Source organism: Aquarana catesbeiana, linkage group LG08 (assembly GCF_042186555.1).
Source record: "Aquarana catesbeiana isolate 2022-GZ linkage group LG08, ASM4218655v1, whole genome shotgun sequence".
Taxonomy (NCBI): domain Eukaryota; kingdom Metazoa; phylum Chordata; class Amphibia; order Anura; family Ranidae; genus Aquarana; species Aquarana catesbeiana.
This window is the reverse complement of record NC_133331.1, coordinates 290,450,526-290,474,400: the sequence shown is the minus strand read 5'-3', so window position 1 is coordinate 290,474,400 and position 23,875 is coordinate 290,450,526. Positions and strand designations below refer to the sequence as shown.

General features: G+C 44.2%; 1 protein-coding gene across 1 annotated transcript in view; it reads left to right on the top strand.

Moving 5' to 3' along the window:
- Window positions 1-23,875, top strand: part of LOC141106791 (uncharacterized) — a 61,433-nt gene that overhangs the window by 12,219 nt on the left and 25,339 nt on the right. The window contains 11 exon segments of the mRNA XM_073597719.1: window positions 2,046-2,143; window positions 2,317-2,460; window positions 2,555-2,696; window positions 2,910-4,625; window positions 4,865-4,904; window positions 13,990-14,123; window positions 14,240-14,337; window positions 14,427-14,654; window positions 14,735-14,935; window positions 15,055-15,199; window positions 17,989-18,889. Coding sequence (XP_073453820.1) covers window positions 2,046-2,143; window positions 2,317-2,460; window positions 2,555-2,696; window positions 2,910-4,625; window positions 4,865-4,904; window positions 13,990-14,123; window positions 14,240-14,337; window positions 14,427-14,654; window positions 14,735-14,935; window positions 15,055-15,199; window positions 17,989-18,889 — 3,847 coding nt within the window.

Here is a 23,875-nt window from a genome sequence, read left to right as displayed (position 1 = left end):
TGGCTGTCAGGGTGACATCAATGTGTACAGTACATGCCGTGTCCACTGACACTAATAGGACGGGGCTCACAATATAGACATTCCCGACAACTGTGCACACAGAACAACATCATGTCTACATATCCTCCATCATACATGGTCAGTACTATTTAGTAAACCTCTATTCTCTCCAATCCAATATTTACCAGACAATGCATCTTCAATAAGCCTAACTGAAGCCACAGGTTTTCTCTTTACTTTTATATAAAGAAAAGAGGGGTTGGAACTTTAGTCAGATCTTTCTCGGTGTCCCTATTGGGCTGATTTCATTCATGTCTCATTCTCTATGACTCTCTTCACCTGGAAAGGAAGTGAAAGGAATTCTCTGAAACTGTAACATAGGAAGAAGACCCCTTCAACAGAGCTTCTAACTCTTCTCCAGTCAATCCAAACCTACAATAGATAAAATGTTAGAGTCATGCTTTGACGAGAGTCCCAGATTTTCTTTCAGTGATATGAACAAGGTCTGTAAGGCCTCTTTCACACGGATGATCCGTATGTCCGTTTTTCATCCATCCGTTTTCGGATGAAAAACGGACATACAGTCATCCCTATGGAGCGTCGGATGTCAGCGGTGACATGTCCGCTGACATCCGACCCCGCTCCGATCCGAAAAGTGTAACGGAGGAAAAACCTACTTTTCCCTCCATTTTCGGATCGGATCGGATGACGACGGACACTACGGACCGTCATCATCCGATCCCCCCATAGGGGAGAGCGGCGCTCTGACAGGTCCGTCGCTGCACAGCGTGCAGCGATGCACCTGTCATCTTCCTGCTCAGCGGGGATCGGCGGAGCGATCCCCGCTGAGCCAGCGTGTGTTCACGGGGCGGATCATGACTGATCTGCCCCGTGTGAAAGAGGCCTTATAGGAAGGCTTCAGAGGTGTCAGAACTATGACGGAACTAAGCAGGAACTGTGGAGGAACAAATCAGGAACTATGGAGGCACTAGGCAGGAACTATGGAGCAACTATAGGGAAACTAAAGAGGAACTAAGGGGGGACTAAGCAGGAACTTTTGGGGAATTAAGCAGAAACTATGGAGGAACTAAGCAGGAACTGTGGAGGAATTATGCAGGAACTATGGAGGAACTATGGGGGAACTAAGCAGGAACTATGGAGGAACTATGGGGGAACTAAGCAGGAACTATGGGGGAACTAAGCAGGAACTATGGAGGAAATATGCAGAAACGTTGGAGGAAATATGCAGGGACTATGAAGGAACTAAGTAGGAACTAAGTAAGAACTATGGAGGAACTAAGTAGGAACTATGGAGGAACTATGTAGGAACTATGGAGGAACTATGTAGGAACTATGGAGAAACTAAGTAGGAACTATGGAGGAACTATGTAGGAACTATGGAGAAACTAAGTAGGAACTAATGGAGGAACTAAGTAGGAAATATGGAGGAACTAAGTAGTAACTATGGAGGAACTAAGTAGTAACTATGGTGGAACTAAGTAGGAACTATGGAGGAACTAAGTAGGAACTATGGAGGAACTAAGTAGGAACTATGGAGGAACTAAGTAGGAACTATGGAGGAACTAAGTAGGAACTATGGAGGAACTAAGTAGGAACTATGGAGGAACTATGGAGGAACTAAGTAGGAATTATGGAGGAACTAAGTAGGAACTATGGGAAAACTAAGCAGGAACTATGGAGGAACTAAGCAGGAACTAAAGGGGATGTATCCAGGAACTAGCGAGGAACTATAGAGACACTATTCACCCCAGTACAGTCCAGGTAATTCTCAGTTTATTGTATGTCTACAGAGGGGAGCGTCCCTTATAGATCAGGACGAGGTGAGGAGGATTCTGGGGTATCTAGAAGGACACAAGGATCTCTACAAGGATTCAATGATGGATAATCAGCCGCCCCTCACATCACCGGGTAAGAGGAGACTTTATTGTAAAGGAGAGAGCAGTACGGAGGGTCCACCTAGATCCCCCATCATCTGATAAACACATAGAAACAATGTATTCAGTCAGTGTGTGTGTTTCCTACAGATGGATCCAGTAATGGGAACCCACCAGAGAGATGTCCCCGTCCTCTGTATTCCCGGGATTCCACACAGGAAGGTCACACCATCCCTCACCATCATCAGGTAGGTGGGGACTGAGCATGTAGACCTAAAATATAGGCAAGCAAATTGTGTCCCATTTCCCAATTATTTCCTGTGGCGCTGCTCTTTTCTTTTTCCTTTTGAACAGACCTAAAAGATAGTCTAAATGATGTATTCTCGTTTCTTTTTATAAATGTTTTCTAAAAATATTTTAGAGCGAAGAACAGAAAGGCATCAAAGTTGAGGTAAAAGAAGAAGAGACAGTGGTGAGTGAAGATCCGCAGTCTATGGAGAAGGGAGGTCCTCTGTCTTCCCGGAATTCCACCCAGGAAGATTACAATTATAAAGAGAATGATCAGGTGGATGAAACTGACCAAAAAAAAAACTCTATTGATTGACTTTGAAACGTTTTGTTCCTTCTTATAAATGTTTTCTATCATCTTTGGGGTTTAGGTTGAAGATCCGAAAGATATCAAAGTTGAGGTTAAAGAGGAAGAAGAAGAGAGGTTGGTGAGTGGAGATCGGCAGTCTATGGAGGAGGGGGAGATGGATATGGAAAGTAAACCGGAGGGATCTTCTCTACATATGGACACAAGTAAGTCATAAACACTAAATGCAGAAACAATTTCACATTTTTAATTTACAATTATGAGTTTAAAGTACATATTTACATTGTTAGAAGCGCTGAAAAATATGTATGTCATGCTAAAGCAAAGGAAGGAAACACAATCAACCTTCAGCAGATCCAAATACTGAATGTATATGTCAAATATTTTTAATCTTTATTTAAAAATTGGTTTTATTACAGATGGACGCTTAGTTCTGAATTCTTCGGAAGGAGATCCAATTTTATCTCCAGATTTCAAGACAGAAGATGATGACATCACACAATGTTCTCCAGGAGAAGATCCCATTACTCCAACTACACATCACAGACCTTACCATCTGGAGGGATCAATGGATCCTTCTAATCCTGAGGAACCTTCTGATAAATCCCATACTATGACTTCAGATGTCCATCTAAGATCAATGGGTCCTTCTAATCCTGAGGAACCTTCTGATAAATCCCATACTATGACCTCAGATGTCCATCTAAGACCAATGGATCCTTCTAATCCTGAGGAATCTTCTGATATATCCCATACTATGACTTCAGATGTCCATCTAAGATCAACGGATCCTTCTAATCCTGAGGGATCTTCTGATAAATTCCATACTATGACTTCAGATGTCCATCTAAGATCGATGGGTCCTTCTAATCCTGAGGAACCTTATGAGAAATCCCATACTATGACTTCACATGTCCATCTAAGATCGATGGATCCTTCTAATCCTGAGGAACCTTCTAAACATTTCCATGCTACGACTTCAGATATCCAACTGAGATCTCACAGTGCCGATCAATCAATCGATCCATCCAATCCCAAGGCTTTATGTGATGGAGGCCACACAGGAGAGAGTTCTTCGTCATCTTTAGAATGTGAGAAATCTCACACTAACAACAGAGCGGCACCTAAACAGCGGAGAGGTCACACGGGTGAGCGCCCTTTTCCATGCCCGGAGTGCAGGAAATGTTTTACTGACAAAGCAACCCTTCGTAGACACCAGAGAAGTCACACGGGTGAGCGTCCTTTCCCATGTTCAGAGTGCGGGAAATGTTTCACTGACAAAGGAACACTTCAGGGACACCAGAGAATTCACACAGGGGAGCGTCCTTTTTCATGTTCAGAGTGCGGGAAATGTTTCCCCTACCAAAGAAGCCTTCTGTTACACCAGAAAACTCACACCAGTAGGCTTCCCTTTTCTTGTACAGAGTGCGGGAAATATTTCATTACCAAGCAATACCTTCGTATACACCAGGGAATCCACACAGGCGAGCATTCTTTCTCATGCTCCGAGTGCGGGAAATGTTTCACTATGAAACAAAACCTTCTTAAGCACCAGAGAATTCACACGGGCGAGCGCCCTTTTCCTTGTTCAGAGTGCGGGAAAAGTTTCCTTACGAAAGAATATCTGATTATACACCAGAGGATTCACACGGGTGAGCGTCCTTTCTCGTGTTCAGAGTGTGGGAAATGTTTCATTAAGAAACAAGACCTTCTTAAACACCAGAAAAGTCACACGGGCGAGCGCCCTTTTCCTTGTTCAGAGTGCGGGAAATGTTTCACCACGAAAAGATACCTTCTTCAGCACCAGAGGACTCACACGGGTGAGCGTCCCTTTCCGTGTTCGGAGTGCGGGAAATGTTTTATTTCGCCGCAAAAGGTTCTTGTGCACAGGACAATTCACACCGCCGAGCGTTCTTTTTCGTGTTCAGAGTGCGGGAAATGTTTCACTACGAAAAGGTACCTTGTTCAACACCAGAGAATTCACACGGGCCAGCGTCCCTTTTCATGTTCAGAGTGCGGGAAATGTTTCACCCAGAAGATAAGCCTTCTTAGACACCAGAGGTGTCACCTCGGTGAGCATCTTTCCTATGTCCAGAGTGCGGGAAATGCTCTACAGTCCTAGGAAATCGAATTAGGCCTCAGAGACTAACTGATGCTATGGACGATTTTAAGGTGGCATTTAACAGGTGAAGAAGTTCAAGACATAGGACAACTGTAGTGTACAGTAAAAATGACTATTTAAAGGTGTCCATCCTGGCAAAAGTTACATTCCAGTTACAGGTGGACCCTGTCATGTCGAGACTCTTACTGGCTTCTTCTGTTTCTTGGAGAATCCAGGAGTTGGTCTACTGAAATCTCTGACTCTCTTTTCCAGGAGTTGGGATGTCCCCATTCCTCTTTATCCATTCTCCACAGTAACCTAAGAAGCTAGTAAGATGAGTTTGAGTCCTTCAGAATAGGACCATCATACACTATATTACTAAAAGTATTGGGACGCCTGCCTTTACACGCACATGAACTTTAATGGCATCCCAGTCTTAGCCCGTAGGGGTCAATATTGAGTTGGCCCGCCCTTTGCAGCTATAACAGCTTCAACTCTTCTGGGAAGGCTGTCCACAAGGTTTAGGAGTGTGTCTATGGGAATGTTTGACCATTCTTCCAGAAGAGCATTTGTGAGGTCGGGCACTGATGTTTGACGAGAAGGCCTGGCTCACAGTCTCCACTCTAATTCATCCCAAAGGCGTTCTATCGGGTTGAGGACAGGACTCTGTGTAGGCCAGTCAAGTTCCTCCACCCCAAACTCGCTCATCTGTGTCTTTATGGACCTTGCTTTGTACACTGGTGAGCAGTCATGTTGGAACAGGAAGGGGCCATCCCCAAACTGTTCCCACAAAGTTGGGAGCATGAAATTGTCCAAAATGTCTTGGTATGCTGACGCCTTAAGAGTTCCCCTTAAGTGGAACTAAGGGGACAAGCCCAACCCCTGAAAAACATCCCCCACACCATAATCCCCCCTCCACCAAATGATTTGGACCAGTGCACAAAGCAAGGTACATGAAGACATGATAGAGCGAGTTTGGGGTGGAGGAACTTGACCGGCCTGCACCTTAGTCCTGGCCTTAGGGGTTGAGCTTGGCCCCTTAGTTCCAGTGAAGGGAACCCTTAAAGTGGAGTTCCGCCCACTTTTACAACTCTTCAGCATCCCTCACTAAACTGTGCACTGCAAACGAATTGGATATTTAAAAAAAAAATTTCTCAGCACCCACTGTATATCTGCTGTATTCATTTTTCACTTCCTCCTCCCTGGCCGCGGCTCATCGCATCATTTCCTGTTTGCAATGCCTTCTGGGAAGGGGCGGCAACTTCCTCTGACACTGCCGTTGCTATGGAAACCTGACCTGAAACCTATTACACTGCTTGTGCTGCACTGAGCATGTGCGAGATCTGCAAGGATGAGATCCAGGAAGAAATACAGTCTGGCTTCAGATGCCCACACTTAAGATGGCAACGGCCTGCTGTAAGTTTATAAAATAACAAACTACTGCTATAAACTAACAAAACAGACCTTAGTTTACAGACTAACTTTACTAGAATACATTACGCTTGTGTATTATAGGGGTATTTTTATTTAAAAAGTATAATTTTGGCCGGAACACCACTTTAAGGCGTCAGCATACCAAGATATTTTGGACAATTTCATGCTCCCAACTTTGTGGGAACAGTTTGGGGATGGCCCCTTTTCTGTTCCAACATGACTGCGCACCAGTGCACAAAGCAAGGTCCATAAAGACATAGATGAGCACGTTTGGGGTGGAGGAACTTGACTGGCCTGCACAGTGTCCTGACCTCAACCCAATAGAACACCTTTGGGATGAATTAGAGAAGAGACTGCAAGCCAGGCCTTCTCGTCCAACATCAGTGCCTGACATCACAACCAGTGCACAAGCAAGGTCCATAAAGACATGGATGAACACGTTTGGGGTGGAGGAACTTGACTGGCCTGCACATCGTCCTGACCTCAACCAGATAGAACACCTTTGGGATGAATTAGAGAAGAGACTGCAAGCCAGGCCTTCTCGTCCAACATCAGTGCCTGACATCACAACCAGTGCACAAGCAAGGTCCATAAAGACATGGATGAACACGTTTGGGGTGGAGGAACTTGACTGGCCTGCACATCGTCCTGACCTCAACCAGATAGAACACCTTTGGGATGAATTAGAGAAGAGACTGTGAGCCAGGCCTTCTCGTCCAACATCAGTGCCTGACCTCACAAATGCGCTTCTGGAAGAATGGTCACACATCCCCATAGACACATTCCTAAACCTTGTGGACAGCCTTCCCAGAAGAGGGTGGGCCAACTCAATATTGAACCCTACGGACTAAGACCGGGATGCCATTAAAGTTCATGTGCGTGTAAAGGCAGGCGTCCCAATACTTTTGGTAATATAGTGTATATACGGACCCTGACCTCAAGAGATTAATGCATACCACAGGACTTTTATTACTCACCAACTTCTGAGCTTTCCTCTTCCCCCGGAGAAAGGGCACGAGCTTTGTGCTTGGCCCACACATAAGTTCGGACCGAACACTCGCTGAATGTTTAGAGTGTTCAGTTTGGATGAACGTGACAGCTTCCTGCTTTCAATGGTTGCTAAGGAAGCTGCAGGTGCTTCCCCCCCCCCCACCACCACATCCTTAGCAACCACTGACGTCAGCTGACTTATTCAATGACTTTTTTGGCCACATAAGCAAAGAGGTTGGGGGTAGGGGATGACATCATTGCCTAAACATGACAACGTGGCAATGATGTCACCACTGTTCTTGCCCTTTTACTTATATTGTGCCTGATATGAATTATGGGGGAATCCCACGCTGTGGGAATCCCCTATTGACATCCATAATAGATCTCTAGGATAAGGGTCTGGAATAGATGAAGAGAATCCCCGGCCATGCAAATTAAGGAGTCTAGGTTGTCATTACTTTTTTTTTTTTTTTTTGCTTTATAGAAGAATGTGGTCCTACCAATACATAATCATCAATAAAAGTAATACATTTTTGTTCCCAATTTATACTAAATGTGATTTTGATTCAATAAAATGTTATTGTCTGTTAATCTATTTTTTTTTAAATTTGGGAAATAAATAAGAAAGCTCTTCACTTTACGATATTCTGTTCTGAGTCCTTTTCTTTTTGTTACAAAGAATCATAATTCTTATAATGAGGTTTGGGAATTGGGTGGGTGGGGGGGATCATAATCAAAATTCACATTCAGCCATCAGTGTCCTATAGAACAATTGGCTTAGAAACATAGAGCAGGCATCTAATAATACAGCCAGACAGTACCTTCCTCACAGAAAACATCAGAACATCCGAGGTATATCGTATTTAGTCTCTATAGAATGGTAACGTCACCTGAACAATAATAGGTGGCTTATCAGCTTGTAGCAAGCAGTACAATCACATTTTGAAACAATACACAAACAAAAAGAGGGCCATAACTACTGTACAGGATTCTGTTCACGAGAAGGAGCAACGCAGATCTAAAAGACAGACACGTAGTAGTGTGGATGGTGGAGGAGATCTGTCGGAGAATGTAGTGTGGATGGTGGAGGAGATCTGTAGGAGAATGTAGTGTGGATGGTGGAGGAGATCTGTCGGAGAATGTAGTGTGGATGGTGGAGGAGATCTGTCGGAGAATGTAGTGTGGATGGTGGAGGAGATCTGTCGGAGAATGTAGTGTGGATGGTGGGAGGAGATCTGTCGGAGAATGTAGTGTGGATGGTGGAGGAGATCTGTCGGAGAATGTAGTGTGGATGGTGGAGGAGAGCTGTCGGAGAATGTAGTGTGGATGGTGGAGGAGAGCTGTCGGAGAATGTAGTGTGGATGGTGGAGGAGATCTGTCGGAGAATGTAGTGTGGATGGTGGAGGAGATCTGTCGGAGAATGTAGTGTGGATGGTGGGAGGAGATCTGTCGGAGAATGTAGTGTGGATGGTGGAGGAGATCTGTCGGAGAATGTAGTGTGGATGGTGGAGGAGAGATGTTGGAGAATGTATTGTAGATGTGGGGAGGAGAGCTGTCGCAGAATGTAGTGTGGATGGTGGAGGAGATCTGTCTGAGAATGTAGTGTGGATGGTGGAGGAGAGCTGTCGGAGAATGTAGTGTGGATGGTGGAGGAGATCTGTCAGAGAATGTAGTGTGGATGGTGGAGGAGAGCTGTCGGAGAATGTAGTGTGGATGGTGGAGGAGATCTGTTGGGAGAATGTAGTGTGGATGGTGGGAGGAGATCTGTCGGAGAATGTAGTGTGGATGGTGGAGATCTGTCGGAGAATGTAGTGTGGATGGTGGAGGAGAGCTGTCGGAGAATGTAGTGTGGATGGTGGCAGAGCTGTCTGAGAATGTAGTGTGGATGGTGGAGGGGAGCTGTCGCAGAATGTAGTGTGGATGGTGGAGGAGATCTGTCGGAGAATGTAGTGTGGATGGTGGAGGGGAGCTGTCGCAGAATGTAGTGTAGATGGTGGAGGAGAGCTGTCGGAGAATGTAGTGTGGATGGTGGAAGAGAGCTGTTGGAGAATGTAGTGTAGATGGTGGGGGAGAGCTGTCGGAGAATGTAGTGTGGATGGTGGAGGAGAGCTGTCGGAGAATGTAGTGTGGATGGTGGAGGAGAGCTGTCTCTCGGAGAATGTAGTGTGGATGGTGGAGGAGAGCTGTCGCAGAATGTAGTGTGGATGGTGGAGGAGATCTGTCGGAGAATGTAGTGTGGATGGTGGAGGAGAGCTGTCGGAGAATGTAGTGTGGATGGTGGAGGAGAGCTGTCTCTCGGAGAATGTAGTGTGGATGGTGGAGGAGAGCTGTCGGAGAATGTAGTGTGGATGGTGGAGGAGAGCTGTCTCTCGGAGAATGTAGTGTGGATGGTGGAGGAGAGCTGTCGCAGAATGTAGTGTGGATGGTGGAGGAGATCTGTCGGAGAATGTAGTGTGGATGGTGGAGGAAAGCTGTCGGAAAATGTACCGTGGATGGTGGAGGAGAGCTGTCGGAGAATGTAGTGTGGATGGTGGGGAGAGCTGTCGGAGAATGTAGTGTGGATGGTGAAGGAGATCTGTCAGAGAATGTAGTGTGGATGGTGGAGGAGAGCTGTCGGAGAATGTAGTGTGCATGGTGGAGGAGATCTGTCGGAGAATGTAGTGTGGATGGTGGAGGAGATCTGTCAGAGAATGTAGTGTGGATGGTGGAGGAGAGCTGTCGGAGAATGTAGTGTGCATGGTGGAGGAGATCTGTCGTAGAATGTAGTGTGGATGGTGGAGGAGAGCTGTCGGAGAATGTAGTGTGGATGCTGGGAGAGCTGTCGGAGAATGTAGTGTGGATGGTGGAGGAGAGATGTCGGAGAATGTAGTGTGGATGGTGGAGGAGATCTGTCGGAAAATGTAGTGTGGATGGTGGAGGAGATCTGTCGGAGAATGTAGTGTAGATGGTGGAGGAGATCTGTCGGAGAATGTAGTGTGGATGGTGGAGGAGAGCTGTCGGAGAATGTAATGTGGATGGTGGAGGAGAGCTGTCGGAGAATGTAGTGTGGATGGTGGAGGAGATCTGTTGGAGAATGTAGTGTGGATGGTGGAGGAGAGATGTCGGAGAATGTAGTGTGGATGGTGGAGGAGAGCTGTCGGAGAATGTAGTGTGGATGGTGGAGGAGAGCTGTCGGAGAATGTATTGTGGATGGTGGAGGAGAGCTGTCGGAGAATGTAGTGTGGATGGTGGAGGAGATCTGTCGGAGAATGTAGTGTGGATGGTGGAGGAGAGCTGTCGGAGAATGTAGTGTGGATGGTGGAGGAGATCTGTCGGAGAATGTAGTGTGGGTGGTGGAGGAGAGCTGTCGGAGAATGTAGTGTGGATGGGGGGGGGGAGAGCTGTCGCAGAATGTAGTGTGGATGGTGGAGGAGATCTGTCGGAGAATGTAGTGTGGATGGTGGAGGAGAGCTGTCGGAGAATGTAGTGTGGATGGGGGGGGGGAGAGCTGTCGCAGAATGTAGTGTGGATGGTGGAGGAGATCTGTCTGAGAATGTAGTGTGGGTGGTGGAGGAGAGCTGTCGGAGAATGTAGTGTGGATGGGGGGGGGGAGAGCTGTCGCAGAATGTAGTGTGGATGGTGGAGGAGAGATGTTGGAGAATGTAGTGTGGATGGTGGAGGAGAGATGTCGGAGAATGTAGTGTGGATGGTGGAGGAGATCTGTCGGAGAATGTAGTGTGGATGGTGGAGGAGATCTGTCGGAGAATGTAGTGTGGTTGGTGGAGGAGAGCTGTCGGAGAATGTAGTGATGAGTTCTACATAACCTCTCCTAGTACATCTATTGCTGGTAGTAGAATCCTCCGGGAGTGAAAGTGAAAGTCCCAAGCTGTGTTATAAATCTGTGTAAAGCTGTGTTATTCCAGCGGCGGCATCTTACTCGGGCCGCTGCTGGAGCAACACAGTCTCTATTGAGAGGGAGAGCATCCCCAGTCAGCTCCTGCGGGTGATTCCTCCCCCCCCCTCTGCTCGCTGACACTGCATAATACGAGCGCTCACACAACCACGGCCGCCCGATCTGCTCCTTCCCCTGCATCCTCATTGGCAGGGAGAAGAGCGAGTTGCAGGAAGGACTCCACCAGGACTCTCAGTTACTGAAAAAACAGACTGATTTCTCCCGTCCTTAGGACAGGAGAACCAGCCTGTAAATTCCAAGAGATGCCAGACCAGCGCTGTCAATAGCAGGGGCAGGACAGCAAGAGGAGGCTGGGGAACCCCACAGTGGCAGAACACCAAGGCCCGGTGGCTAGACAACCTTTGCAACCCTGATAGTTCTCCCACCGCTTTGGACCCTTATATTTAATTGGTATGCTGGTGACATATATCTCTTGTTTTCTGCCACCCTGGGGGGGGGGGGGGGGGCAATACAGTAGGAAGGGAGCTCACTGCAGAACATGTGAAAGGGCCCGTTGTGGGATCGTAGTAAAGGGCCCCAGGATACATATATATATAATTATATATATAATTGCATTTTATAGTTGCCCCCCTACTTTTGTCCCTGTCCCCCCATGTACCCCCCCTAAATATGAAAGCTGGAGACGTCACTGATAACCTATGTGTGTGTGTTTGTAATCATAATCTCATCGAAGAATGGACAACGAGGGCCGAGGACAAAAATGATGGAACGTAACGTAGACTGCAGTACTTGTATTCAACACAAGGTGGTGATCTCGCGTATTGTCCGTGGAACGCAAAGACAGGAAGTGATGTCTGGTACAGACAGGAAGTGATGTCTGGTACAAACAGGAAGTGATGTCAGAGTATAAACAGGAAATTCCAGGTCAGGGGTGAGTCGGGAGGAAATAGAGAGGAGACATTGCTTGGATTACACGAAGGAGGTAATGTCATTTTTTTTTATAGGTATTTACAGAGTGCCGTCAATTTACGCAGCGCTTTATATATACATGTACATTCACGTCAGTTCCCGCCCTCAAGGAGCTTACAATCCAAGGCCCCGAACGTACCTTTATACATACACATACTAGGGACAATTGATGTACCAGTTAGGGTTGCCACCTCATCCCTTTAAACCCGAACACATATGAATTACACAGGTTCTGAGGCTAATTAAATGCAGATAAGACACCAAGTGAGTTTGATTACCACCTTAATTAGCCACAGAACCTGTGTAATTAATGTGTGTTCTGGTTTTAAAGGGATGAGGTGGCAACCATAGTACCAGCATGTCTTTGGGGTGTGGGAGGAAACCGGAGTAACTGGAGAAAACCCCACACAGGGAGAACATGCAAACTCCAGGCAGATAGCGCCGTGGTTGGGATTCGAACTGACAACCCGAGTGCTGCTAGGCAGATTGCTAACTTATTTTACATATACACCCAGAACCCCCCCCCGTCATGTCCGTCCTCTTCCTCCATAGTCACTGTAATGTCTTTTATCTCCAACATCCACTACTACAGACATATCACATCCTGTATATTGGAGTCATTTTATAATATGTGTCCAGATACATCCTAATTATAGAACCATTTATCCAACTGTCCACCCAGAGCCTCTGGTTTATAGACCAGATACATCCTAAATATAGAACCATTTATCCAACTGTCCATCCAGAGCCTCTGGTTTATAGAGCGGATACATCCTAAATATAGAGCCATTTATCCAACTGTCCATCCAGAGCCTCTGGTTTATAGACCGGATACATCCTAAATTAAGAGCCATTTATCCAACTGTCCATCAAGAGCCTCTGGTTTATAGACCGGATAGATCCTAAATATAGAGCCAATTATCCAACTGTCCATCCAGAGCCTCTGGTTTATAGACCAGATACATCCTAAATATAGAACCATTAATCCAACTGTCCATCCAGAGCCTCTGGTCTATAGACCAGATACACCCTAAATATAGAACCATTTATCCAACTGTCCAACCAGAGCCTCTGGTTTATAGACCAGATACATCCTAAATATAGAACCATTTATCCAACTGTCCATCCAGAGCCTCTGGTTTATAGACCAGATACATCCTAAATATAGAGCCATTTATCCAACTGTCCATCCAGAGCCTCTGGTTTATAGACCAGATACATCCTAAATATAGAACCATTTATCCAACTGTCCATCCAGAGCCTCTGGTCTATAGACCAGATACACCCTAAATATAGAACCATTTATCCAACTGTCCAACCAGAGCCTCTGGTTTATAGACCAGATACATCCTAAATATAGAACCATTTATCCAACTGTCCATCCAGAGCCTCTGGTTTATAGACCAGATACATCCTAAATATAGAACCATTTATCCAACTGTCCATCCAGAGCCTCTGGTTTATAGACCAGATACATCCTAAATATAGAACCATTTATCCAACTGTCCATCCAGAGCCTCTGGTTTATAGACCGGATACATCCTAAATATAGAACCATTTATCCAACTGTCCATCCAGAGCCTCTGGTTTATAGACCGGATACATCCTAAATATAGAACCAATTATCCAATCACATGGCCATATAGATAAGGACCGCCATCATGTGAATGAAAGGATATTACGGAAATTGTAGATGAATGATCTGCACACTGCTATACACTCTTACATATTTCTATGTTTCATGAATTTCGGAAATTCTTGCAATATGTGTTCAAACTGGCCAACTGCATCAAAGTAATACCTCTCTGGTCAGTCCCGACTCAAAATGCAGATACATATCTGCTTACAGCATACTCTAATGGACATATAGTGCCAATATGAGGGATACAGCTGGAGGGTATTAAACCTGACCGGAGAGGTGAGGAGGATTCTGGGAGGTCACATGACATCACTCTTATCTCTATTAATAAAACACATACCTGACCGGAGAGGTGAGGAGGATTCTGGGAGGTCACATGACATCCCTCTTATCTCTATTAATAAAACACAGACCTGACCAGAGAGGTGAGGAGGATTCTGGGAACGTACTTAGTGATAATTTAATTGTGTACAGGATTATTGAAGTAGCGAAGAGGAAATCTGGACATTTGAAATACAGCTGCCAGCCCCACGATCCATCTTTAGAAGGACACAAGGATCTCTACAAGGACGTCATGATGGAGAATCAGCCGCCCCTCACATCACCGGGTAAGAGGAGACTTTATTGTAAAGGAGAGAGCAGTACGGAGGGTCCACCTAGATCCCCCATCATCTGATAAACACATAGAAACAATGTATTCAGTCAGTGTGTGTGTTTCCTACAGATGGATCCAGTAATGGGAACCCACCAGAGAGATGTCCCCGTCCTCTGTATTCCCGGGATTCCACACAGGAAGGTGACACCATCCTTCACCATCATCAGGTAGATGAGGAACAATCACTGATAGTATCATTAGGATCTGTACATTATCTGCATTGTTACCACTGATGTCATTTTTATTATATATTCAGAGTGGAAACCTGAGAGATTCTAAAGTTGAGGTTAAAGAAGAGATAAAAGAGGAGGATGATGAGGATGGGGTGATGGAGGAGTCAGAGTTTCCAAAGGGACACAAAGATCTGTACCAGGACACCATGGTGGAGTCATCCAGCTACAGAAACTCACCAGAGAGATGTCCCCGTCCTCTGTATTCCCGGGATTCTGCACAGGAAGGTCACACCATCCCTCACCATCATCAGGTAGGTGATTGACAATTATTAGTAGTTATGATCTATACACAAGCATGTTTGTTACAATGAATGTTTTATTTATTATTCAGAGTGGAGACCTTGGAGACAACAATGATGTTAAAGATTATAAAGAGGAGGATGAGGAGTATGGAGTGAAGGAAGAGTTTTCAGATGAACACAAGGATATGATGGAGCCACCTAATACCAGGAACCCACCAGAGAGATGTCCCCGTCCTCTGTATTCCCGGGATTCCACACAGGAAGGTCACACCATCCCTCACCATCATCAGGTTGGTGGAGTTGGAGCATCTATGACTTAAAAATGATTCCAAACTGTACGAGATAAACATGTCTGGGTTTTAGTGCTCATGTTTTCAGGATGTTCCTTGTTATCATTTTGTGGTTTTAGGGTGAAGAACAGATTGATGTAAAAGCCGAGGTGAAGAAGGAGGAAGAAGATGAGACGTATGTGATGGGTGATCAGCAATATATGAAGGAGGATGAGGTTATGGATACCATTAAAGAGGAGGATCCTTCTCTGTATATCAACCCGTGTAAGTAATGAGCAGACACTGTTCACATTTTGCTTTTACAGTTTAAGGTCACTAGAAATGCTTCTGGAGAACCCGTTACTACCCAAGTGCTGACTTAACAGGATTCCCTTCCTGGGAAATTAACCAGTAATCTAATCAAAGTAATTGGGAGAAGAACTAGTATTACACCCAGCATGTACCATTAACCATACGTATATAGATGAACACCAGTATAGAAATAATACAAGCTTTATATAAGCAGAGATTAATAACAGTACATACATTCAATGAACAGATATCAGCAAAGGGCCTGATAGGAGTCCTGGTGAAATTGTTCACATACTGCATACCCGGGTATATATAGTTATTAATATAGATACATTCAGATGAATGTTGAGGTTTAGTTCCAGGGGCCCCTAAGGCTGAGCCTGATATGGCCTTCGTCCTTGTGTTGGAGACCGGAATATAAGATCAGTGGTAACTCCAACGGTTGTCCAACCAGCCTGGAACGCAGTTTCTCACACGCAGAAACTGTGGTGTGCCACTGGAACACAGAATCAGCCTATATACTCTGTTCTCTAGTACCTTCCTAGTAGTTTCTAAACTAACATGCAACCAACTGGACCTCTAACTACCAGAAGTGGCCATTGGATGCCTAACCTGGCTCTAGCCTATGCTGGGTGTTGAGCCCTAAGCTAAAACTAGCTATGGAATCCCAGACCAGGAGGGACAGCGTTGACTAAAATAACAGGAGCTGCATATAAATTCTATTGTGATAAACAGGTTCGCCTACTAATATACTGGAAGTTGACCACTACATACATACAGCACAAACCTAGCTATCTGGCACTGTGCATGTGAGATAATAACAATAGGACAGAGATATGTCTGTCATAAGAATTTAGAAAAATACTCAAGAAGCTATGGTCAGCTGCAGGTAAACTTTTAGAATGTAGGAATACTTGCATAATAATCTCTGCTTCTGACCTTGGTGAAATATATGCAGCTCCTATGTGTACACATGTGGCCTCCAAAAAACCTCTTTCTCTCTTAACTTTCTCCTTTTTAGGGTTTTTTACCCAACAACACAGGGACAGGAAGTGCATACATAATATATTCACAGGCATTTACAAATACAGACAGTAGAAGGCAGCAGATCCCTACACTCAATAGAAAGTCACGTTTTCCATCAAATGAGGAGGAGATACTGTACACCATATGAAAGGTCCATCTCCATTCCTCAATATAACATCATGTTCCCAACAAATGAGGAGGAGATACTGTACACCATATGAAAGGTCCATCTCCATTCCTCAATATAACGTCATGTTCCCAACAAATGAGGAGGAGATACTGTACCCCATATGAAAGGTCCATCTCCATTCCTCAATATAACGTCATGTTCCCAACAAATGAGGAGGAGATACTGTACACCATATGAAAGGTCCATCTCCATTCCTCAATATAACATCATATTCCCAACAAATGAGGAGGAGATACTGTACACCATATGAAAGGTCCATCTCCATTCCTCAATATAACGTCATGTTCCCAACAAATGAGGAGGAGATAATGTACACCATATGAAAGGCCCATCTCCATTCCTCAATATAATGTCATGTTCCCAACAAATGAGGAGGAGATACTGTACACCATATGAAAGGTCCATCTCCATTCCTCAATATAACGTCATGTTCCCAACAAATGAGGAGGAGATACTGTACACCATATGAAAGGTCCATCTCCATTCCTCAATATAACGTCATGTTCTCAACAAATGAGGAGGAGATACTGTACACTATATGAAAGGCCCATCTCCATTCCTCAATATAATGTCATGTTCCCAACAAAAGAGGAGGAGATACTGTACACCATATGAAAGGTCCATCTCCATTTCTCAATATAACGTCATGTTCCCAACAAATGAGGAGGAGATACTGTACACCATATGAAAGGTCCATCTCCATTCCTCAATATAACGTCATGTTCCCAACAAATGAGGAGGAGATACTGTACACCATATGAAAGGTCCATCTCCATTCCTCAATATAAGGTTATGTTCCCAACAAATGAGGAGGAGATACTGTACACCATATGAAAGGTCCATCTCCATTCCTCAATAGAACGTCATGTTCTCAACAAATGATTAGAAGATACTGTACACCATATGAAAGGTCCATCTCCATTCCTCAATATAAGGTTATGTTCCCAACAAATGAGGAGGAGATACTGTACACCATATGAAAGGTCCATCTCCATTCCTCAATATAACGTCATGTTCTCAACAAATGAGGAGAAGATACTGTACACCATATGAAAGGTCCATCTCCATTCCTCAATATAAGGTTATGTTCCCAACAAATGAGGAGAGCATACTGTGCACCATATGAAAGGTCCATCTCCATTCCTCAATATAACGTCATGTTCCCAACAAATGAGGAGGAGATACTGTACACCATATGAAAGGTCCATCTCCATTCCTCAATATAATGTCATGTTCCCAACAAATGAGGAGGAGATACTGTACACCATATGAAAGGTCCATCTCCATTCCTCAATATAATGTCATGTTCCCAACAAATGAGGAGGAGATACTGTACACCATATGAAAGGTCCATCTCCATTCCTCAATATAATGTCATGTTCCCAACAAATGAGGAGAAGATACTGTACACCATATGAAAGGTCCATCTCTGTTTCTCAATATAGCATCATGTTACCAAAGTTTTGAATGCTGAACTGATATATATGACTCCTGAGTACCAGGTGTTGGAAAGAATGTTTAAATATGCAATGTTTGTTTCAAACAGATGGACATTATTGTTCGGGGAACAATACTTCGGAGGAAAATCTTCCTACATCTCCAGGTTGCACTACAGAAGGTAGTGACGTTGCACAAGCTCCTCCAAAAGTAACACTTTACTGGTACGTAAAACCAACGGACCCTCCTAATCCTGGGGCATCGTCTGATAATTCCCGTACTAAGACCTCCGCTGCCCGTCGACGTTCTCACAAGGCTCCCAGAAAAATAGCTCCAGCCAAATCCCTGGAACCCTCTTCAAGCCAGGAGGAAGCTTTTACAGGAATGGGCCCCATTCCCAAGCCGCAGGTCACAGATTTGCGCACATTGTTATGTTTGGTGTGCGGGAAAACGTTCTCGAAGCAAAACGCACTTAAAGCACACCAGCTATCTCACAAGCCTAAGCTTCCTTATACATGTTCAGATTGTGGGAAATGTTTTCCTAAGAAGCAAAAACTTCTCGTACACCAGAGAACACACACGGGTGAGCGCCCCTTCTCCTGTTCGGAGTGCGGGAGGAGTTTTTCAGAGAAACAAAACCTTCTTATACACCAGAGAATTCACACGGGCGAGCGCCCCTTTTGCTGTTCAGAGTGCGGAAAAACCTTTTCCGAAAAAGGAAGCCTTCACAAACACCAGAGACGTCACACCGGGGAGCGCCCCTACCCGTGTTCGGATTGCGGGAAATGTTTTTCTAAGAAAGGATCCCTTCTTGTGCACCAGAGAATTCATACGGGCGAGCGCCCCTTTTCCTGTTTAGAGTGCGGGAAAACTTTTTCTGACCGGGGAAACCTTTTTAAGCATCAGAGGATTCACACGGGCGAGCGTCCCTATACCTGTATGGAGTGCGGGAAATGTTTTTCTGAACAAGGAAACCTTCGCAGACATGAAAAAAGATCACACAGATGACTGTCCATATTTATGGTCGGAGTGTGGAAGATGTATTTCCGAGAAAGAAACCCCCTTCTTATTAGACGTGCAATTCGTGTAGTACCAAATTCATTTCTTTAACGAATTTTGACAAATTCGTTAATTCCGAAATTTCCGAATTTTCAAATTTTTAAATTTTTCCGAAATTTCAGAATTTCCAAATTTTTCGAAGTTCCAAATTTTCGAAGTTCCGAATTTTCGAAGTTCCGAATTCTCGAAGTTCCGAATTCTCGAAGTTCCGAATTCTCGAAGTTCCGAATTTTCGAAGTTCCGAATTTTCGAAGTTCCGAATTTTCGAAGTTCCGAATTTTCGAAGTTCCGAATTTTCGAAGTTCCGAATTTTCGAAGTTCCGAATTTTCGAAGTTCCGAATTTTCGAAGTTCCGAATTTTCGAAGTTCCGAATTTTCGAAGTTCCGAATTTTCGAAGTTCCGAATTTTCGAAGTTCCGAATTTCCGAATTTTCGCAGTTCCGAATTTTCGAAGTTCCGCATTTTCGAGGTTCTGAAGTTCCGAATTTTCGAGGTTCCGAATTTTCGAAGTTCCGCATTTTCGAGGTTCTGAAGTTCCGAATTTTCGAGGTTCCGAATTTTCGAAGTTCCGAATTTTCGAAGTTCCGAATTTTCGAAGTTCCGCATTTTCGAGGTTCTGAAGTTCCGAATTTTCGAGGTTCCGAATTTTCGAAGTTCCGAATTTTCGAAGTTCAGAATTTTCGCAGTTCAGAATTTCCGAATTTTCGAAGTTCCGAATTTTCGAAGTTCAGAATTTCCGAATTTTCGAAGTTCCGCATTTTCGAAGTTCCGAATTTTCGCAGTTCCGAATTTCCGAATTTTCGAAGTTCCGCATTTTCGAAGTTCCGCATTTTCGAGGTTCTGAAGTTCCGAATTTTCGAGGTTCCGAATTTTCGAAGTTCCGAATTTCTAATTTCCGAAAAATTCGGAATTTTGGAAATTCAAAAACCCGAAAATCTGAATTAATAACTAACTAATAATAAATATTAAATTATAGATATTGGAATTTCCTTTCAAATTTAGCTGTTAGCAAACGTAACGAATACGAATTTATCCGAAGTCACAAATTATTTGAAATAACAAATGCTGCATCTAAACAAATGGAATGGAACGATCTAATAATAATAAGAAATAACAACAATAATAAAAATAATAAAACCTTTTTATTATTATTAATTATTTATTATTAATTCCTTCCGTTTCATTTGTTTAGATGCGACATTCGTTATTTCAAATAATTTGTGACTTCGGATAAATTCGTACTCGTTACGTTCGCTAACAGCCAAATTTGAAAGGGAATTCCAATACCTAGAATTTAATAGTTAGTTATTATTTCAAATTAAACTGATTTTTCTTTCTTCTTTTTCAGATTTTTGATTTTTCGAATTTCGGGAATTTACGAATTTTCCGAACCGAATTTGGGGCCCCGTATCTCGGGCCACATGGTGCTGGGAACCCTAAATTTGGGAACCCAAAAACCTATTGACTCGAGTATAAGCCTAGGGTGAGAAGTGCGCAGCTACTGTAAGTGGAAAAGAGGGTCAACGATGCCCATTTGCAGCCTCACTGTGCCCATTTGCAGCCATAGGTCTCCCAAACTTCTTCAAACTCGGTAGTTAAGGGTTCCTAGATGCCCCCTAGCTGCAGCCAAAATTTGGGGTCTCTGGACCCAAAGGGTCCCGAAATGACATTGCTGCAGATGGACACAGTTGACCGAATTTGAGACCCCGTATCTCAGGGTCACTTAGTGCTAGGAACCCCACATTTGGTGTACAATTCCAGTTCAACTAGCACTACAACATATCCAAAGCTGGGGTTCCTAGCACTAAGTGAGCCCGAGATACGGGGCCCCAAATTCGGTTTGGAAAATGTCATTCTCTGCTGCAGAAAAGTGCTTGACATTTTTCGAACCGAATTTGGGGCCCCATATCTCGGAGCCACTTGGTGCTAGGAACCCCAGCTTTGGATATTTTGTAGTGCTAGTTTCACTGGGTTTGCACACCAAATGTGGGGTTCCTAGCACTAAGTGGCCCTGAGATACGGGGCCCCAAATTCGATTTGGAAAATGTCATTCTCTGCTGCAGAAAAGTGCTTGACATTTTTCGAACCGAATTTGGGGCCCCATATCTCGGAGCCACTTGATGCTAGGAACCCCAGCTTTGGATATTTTGTTGAGCGAGTTTCACTGGGTTTGCACACCAAATGTGGGGTTCCTAGCACCAAGTGGCCCTGAGATACGGGGCCCCAAATTCGATTTGGAAAATGTCATTCTCTGCTGCAGAAAAGTGCGTGATATTTTCCGAACCGAATTTGGGGCCCCGTATCTCGGGGCCACTTGGTGCTAAGAACCCCAGCTTTTGATATGTTGTAGTGCTAGTTCCACTGGGTTTGCACAACAAATTTGGGGTTCCTAGAACCAAGTGGCCCTGATAAACGGGGCCCCAAAGTCGGTCAGCTGTGTCCATCTGCAGCAATGTCATTTCAGGACCCTTTGGGTTCAGAGACCCCAAATTTTGGCTGCAGCTAGGGGGCATCTAGGAACTCTTAACTACCGAGTTTGAAGTTCGGGGGACCTATGGCTGCAAATGGGCACAGTGAGGCATGCAAATGGGCACAGTGAGGCTGCAAATGGGCATTGTTGACTCTCTTTTCCACTTACAGTAGCTGTGCATTTCTCATTTCTGCATATCTCAGGGATCTTCAAACTACGGCCCTCCAACTGTTGCAGAACTACACGTCCCATGAGGCATTGGAAAACTCTGACATTCACAGACATGACTAGGCATGGTGGGAATTGTAGACTAGGCATGATGGGAATTGTAGTTCCTGAACAACTGGAGGGCCATAGTTTGAAGAGCCATGGTCTATCTCATATATTAGTTTCACCTTTTAAGTTGCATTAGTGAACTAAATGAACTTTTGCACGATATTCAAATTTTTCAAGTATCACCTGTATATGAAATATAAATGAGTTGAATGTTAAAACTCCCTAGGGGTAGTTCATGGTAGTAATACTCAAGCACATGATTAGACCACGAATGAATAAAACATTTATGATATATATAATGTAATCATAAAAAATCAATCAACATAATTGGTATAATAATAATACATTTAATAATTAATTAATGAGTTACTAAACATGATTTGTGACAGACAATAAAAATCATTGGAAGAATCAAGGATATACCGATAATAGATACATAATTTAGCGTAATAAATGTAGACAATAAGCATGATGTTTTGTTACAGTTGTTGGGGCAAGCTTAACTTGGCATCCCTGGATGAACACTCTACGCGTTTCATGGCCTTTTGCCAATCGTCAGGAGTTGGAGGCATAGATTGAACTACAAAGTAAATAAATGAATAATTCATGAAATTTGATAACTTAGATGAACTATCTATGAAAACACAGTCTACTTGTACTGATGCACAAAAATGATATGCACCTCTTTATTTTGTATCGCAACCACAAAACTTTAATAAAATGTTATTTGGAAAAGCAAATGCAGTCTACCTTTAAAAAAATAAAGAAAAGAGCAATTTCAGCGCTACTTACCAAGCAGCCCAAGAAAAAGGGGTCGGCTCCAAAGATGGGGTAAAATCGGTGGCTCGGTATAAGTGGTCTCACCCGGAAGTTGAGGCGGGAGACCTCCCAAAAAAAAAAGAGAGGGAGAACCATGGGGGGCACACAGCCAATGGAGCAGGTCCGATGGCCACAGCACGGAGGTATGGTGCAAAATATGTGCGAAATTGTTGTCTACCACTTTCTGTGTGAGAGAGAAAAAAATGGTTCTATAACTATAATAATAATAATAATAGTGCAAATACAATGATCAAATAGCTAATAGAAGATGATGAGAGGGGTCAATTAGTGTGTGTATATAGAGTGAGTTGAAAATTGTGTATTGACCTGGACATTTTATAGATCGGCAACTCCTATCCTCATATTGATTAGTGGTTCCAAATTAATAATAACTACTGGAGTAGGGAACAGACACCAAAGATACACTCCGCATCTTTCCAAATAACTGTTCTGCTTTATTATGACGCAATTGAAAGGTTTTTATACACACGATTACGTAGGTATCACATTAACCACTTGCAGGCCGCCGCATGCCGATGTACGTCCAAACTTTGCCAGCGGAGATCGTTGTTATGGCAGCAGCTAGCGAGAGGCACTAATACCCTACCATCAGCCAGCATCAAGTGGAAATGGATTATTAGATCTGCTGGTAGGGTATTTAGGCCCTCCCTTACTAATGTCTCTTGCGCCAGTGTTTTGCTCTGCTGCCAGAGACAGCGTGCCTTTTATTCTGATCCCGACCCTGATGTGCTCCTGCCCTGCATCCTGTGCCCTACTGCCTCTTATCTACGCCTCTTGTTCCTGACCTCATAATGTTGTGTCAGAGGCTGTTCCGTCCCTATAGACTAGGTACAGTGGAGGTATCTCCCGTGGGACTTTATGACAGCCAAAGAAAGATGTGCAGAAACAATATAATTAAAAGGAAAAATGCTTTATTCATACACATAGTTAAAAGTTGCATCCATACAACGTAAGTGTCTGGTCTAGACCCCATTTAAAATGTTTAAAGAGTCACCTATCCAAGGGTGACCAGAAGTGCGTTGTACATGTGGGAGAATAAATAAACCACTGATTCGTCCCGTTCCTGATCCCAGTCCTAGTTCCACCTTCCTATCTCTTCCGTGCATCTCCAGTTTACCCAGTCTCAGACTCCTAATGCCGCGTACACACGAGCGGACTTTACGGCAGACTTGGTCCGGCAGACCGGAGTACGTCGGACAATTCGATTATGTGTGGGCTCCAGCGGACTTTTTTTTCCCAAAAGTTCGACGGACCTAGAAATGAAACTTGTTTCAAATCTTTACGACGGACTCCAGTCCGGTCGAAAAGTCCGCTCGTCTGTATGCTAGTCCGACGGACAAAAATTGACGCT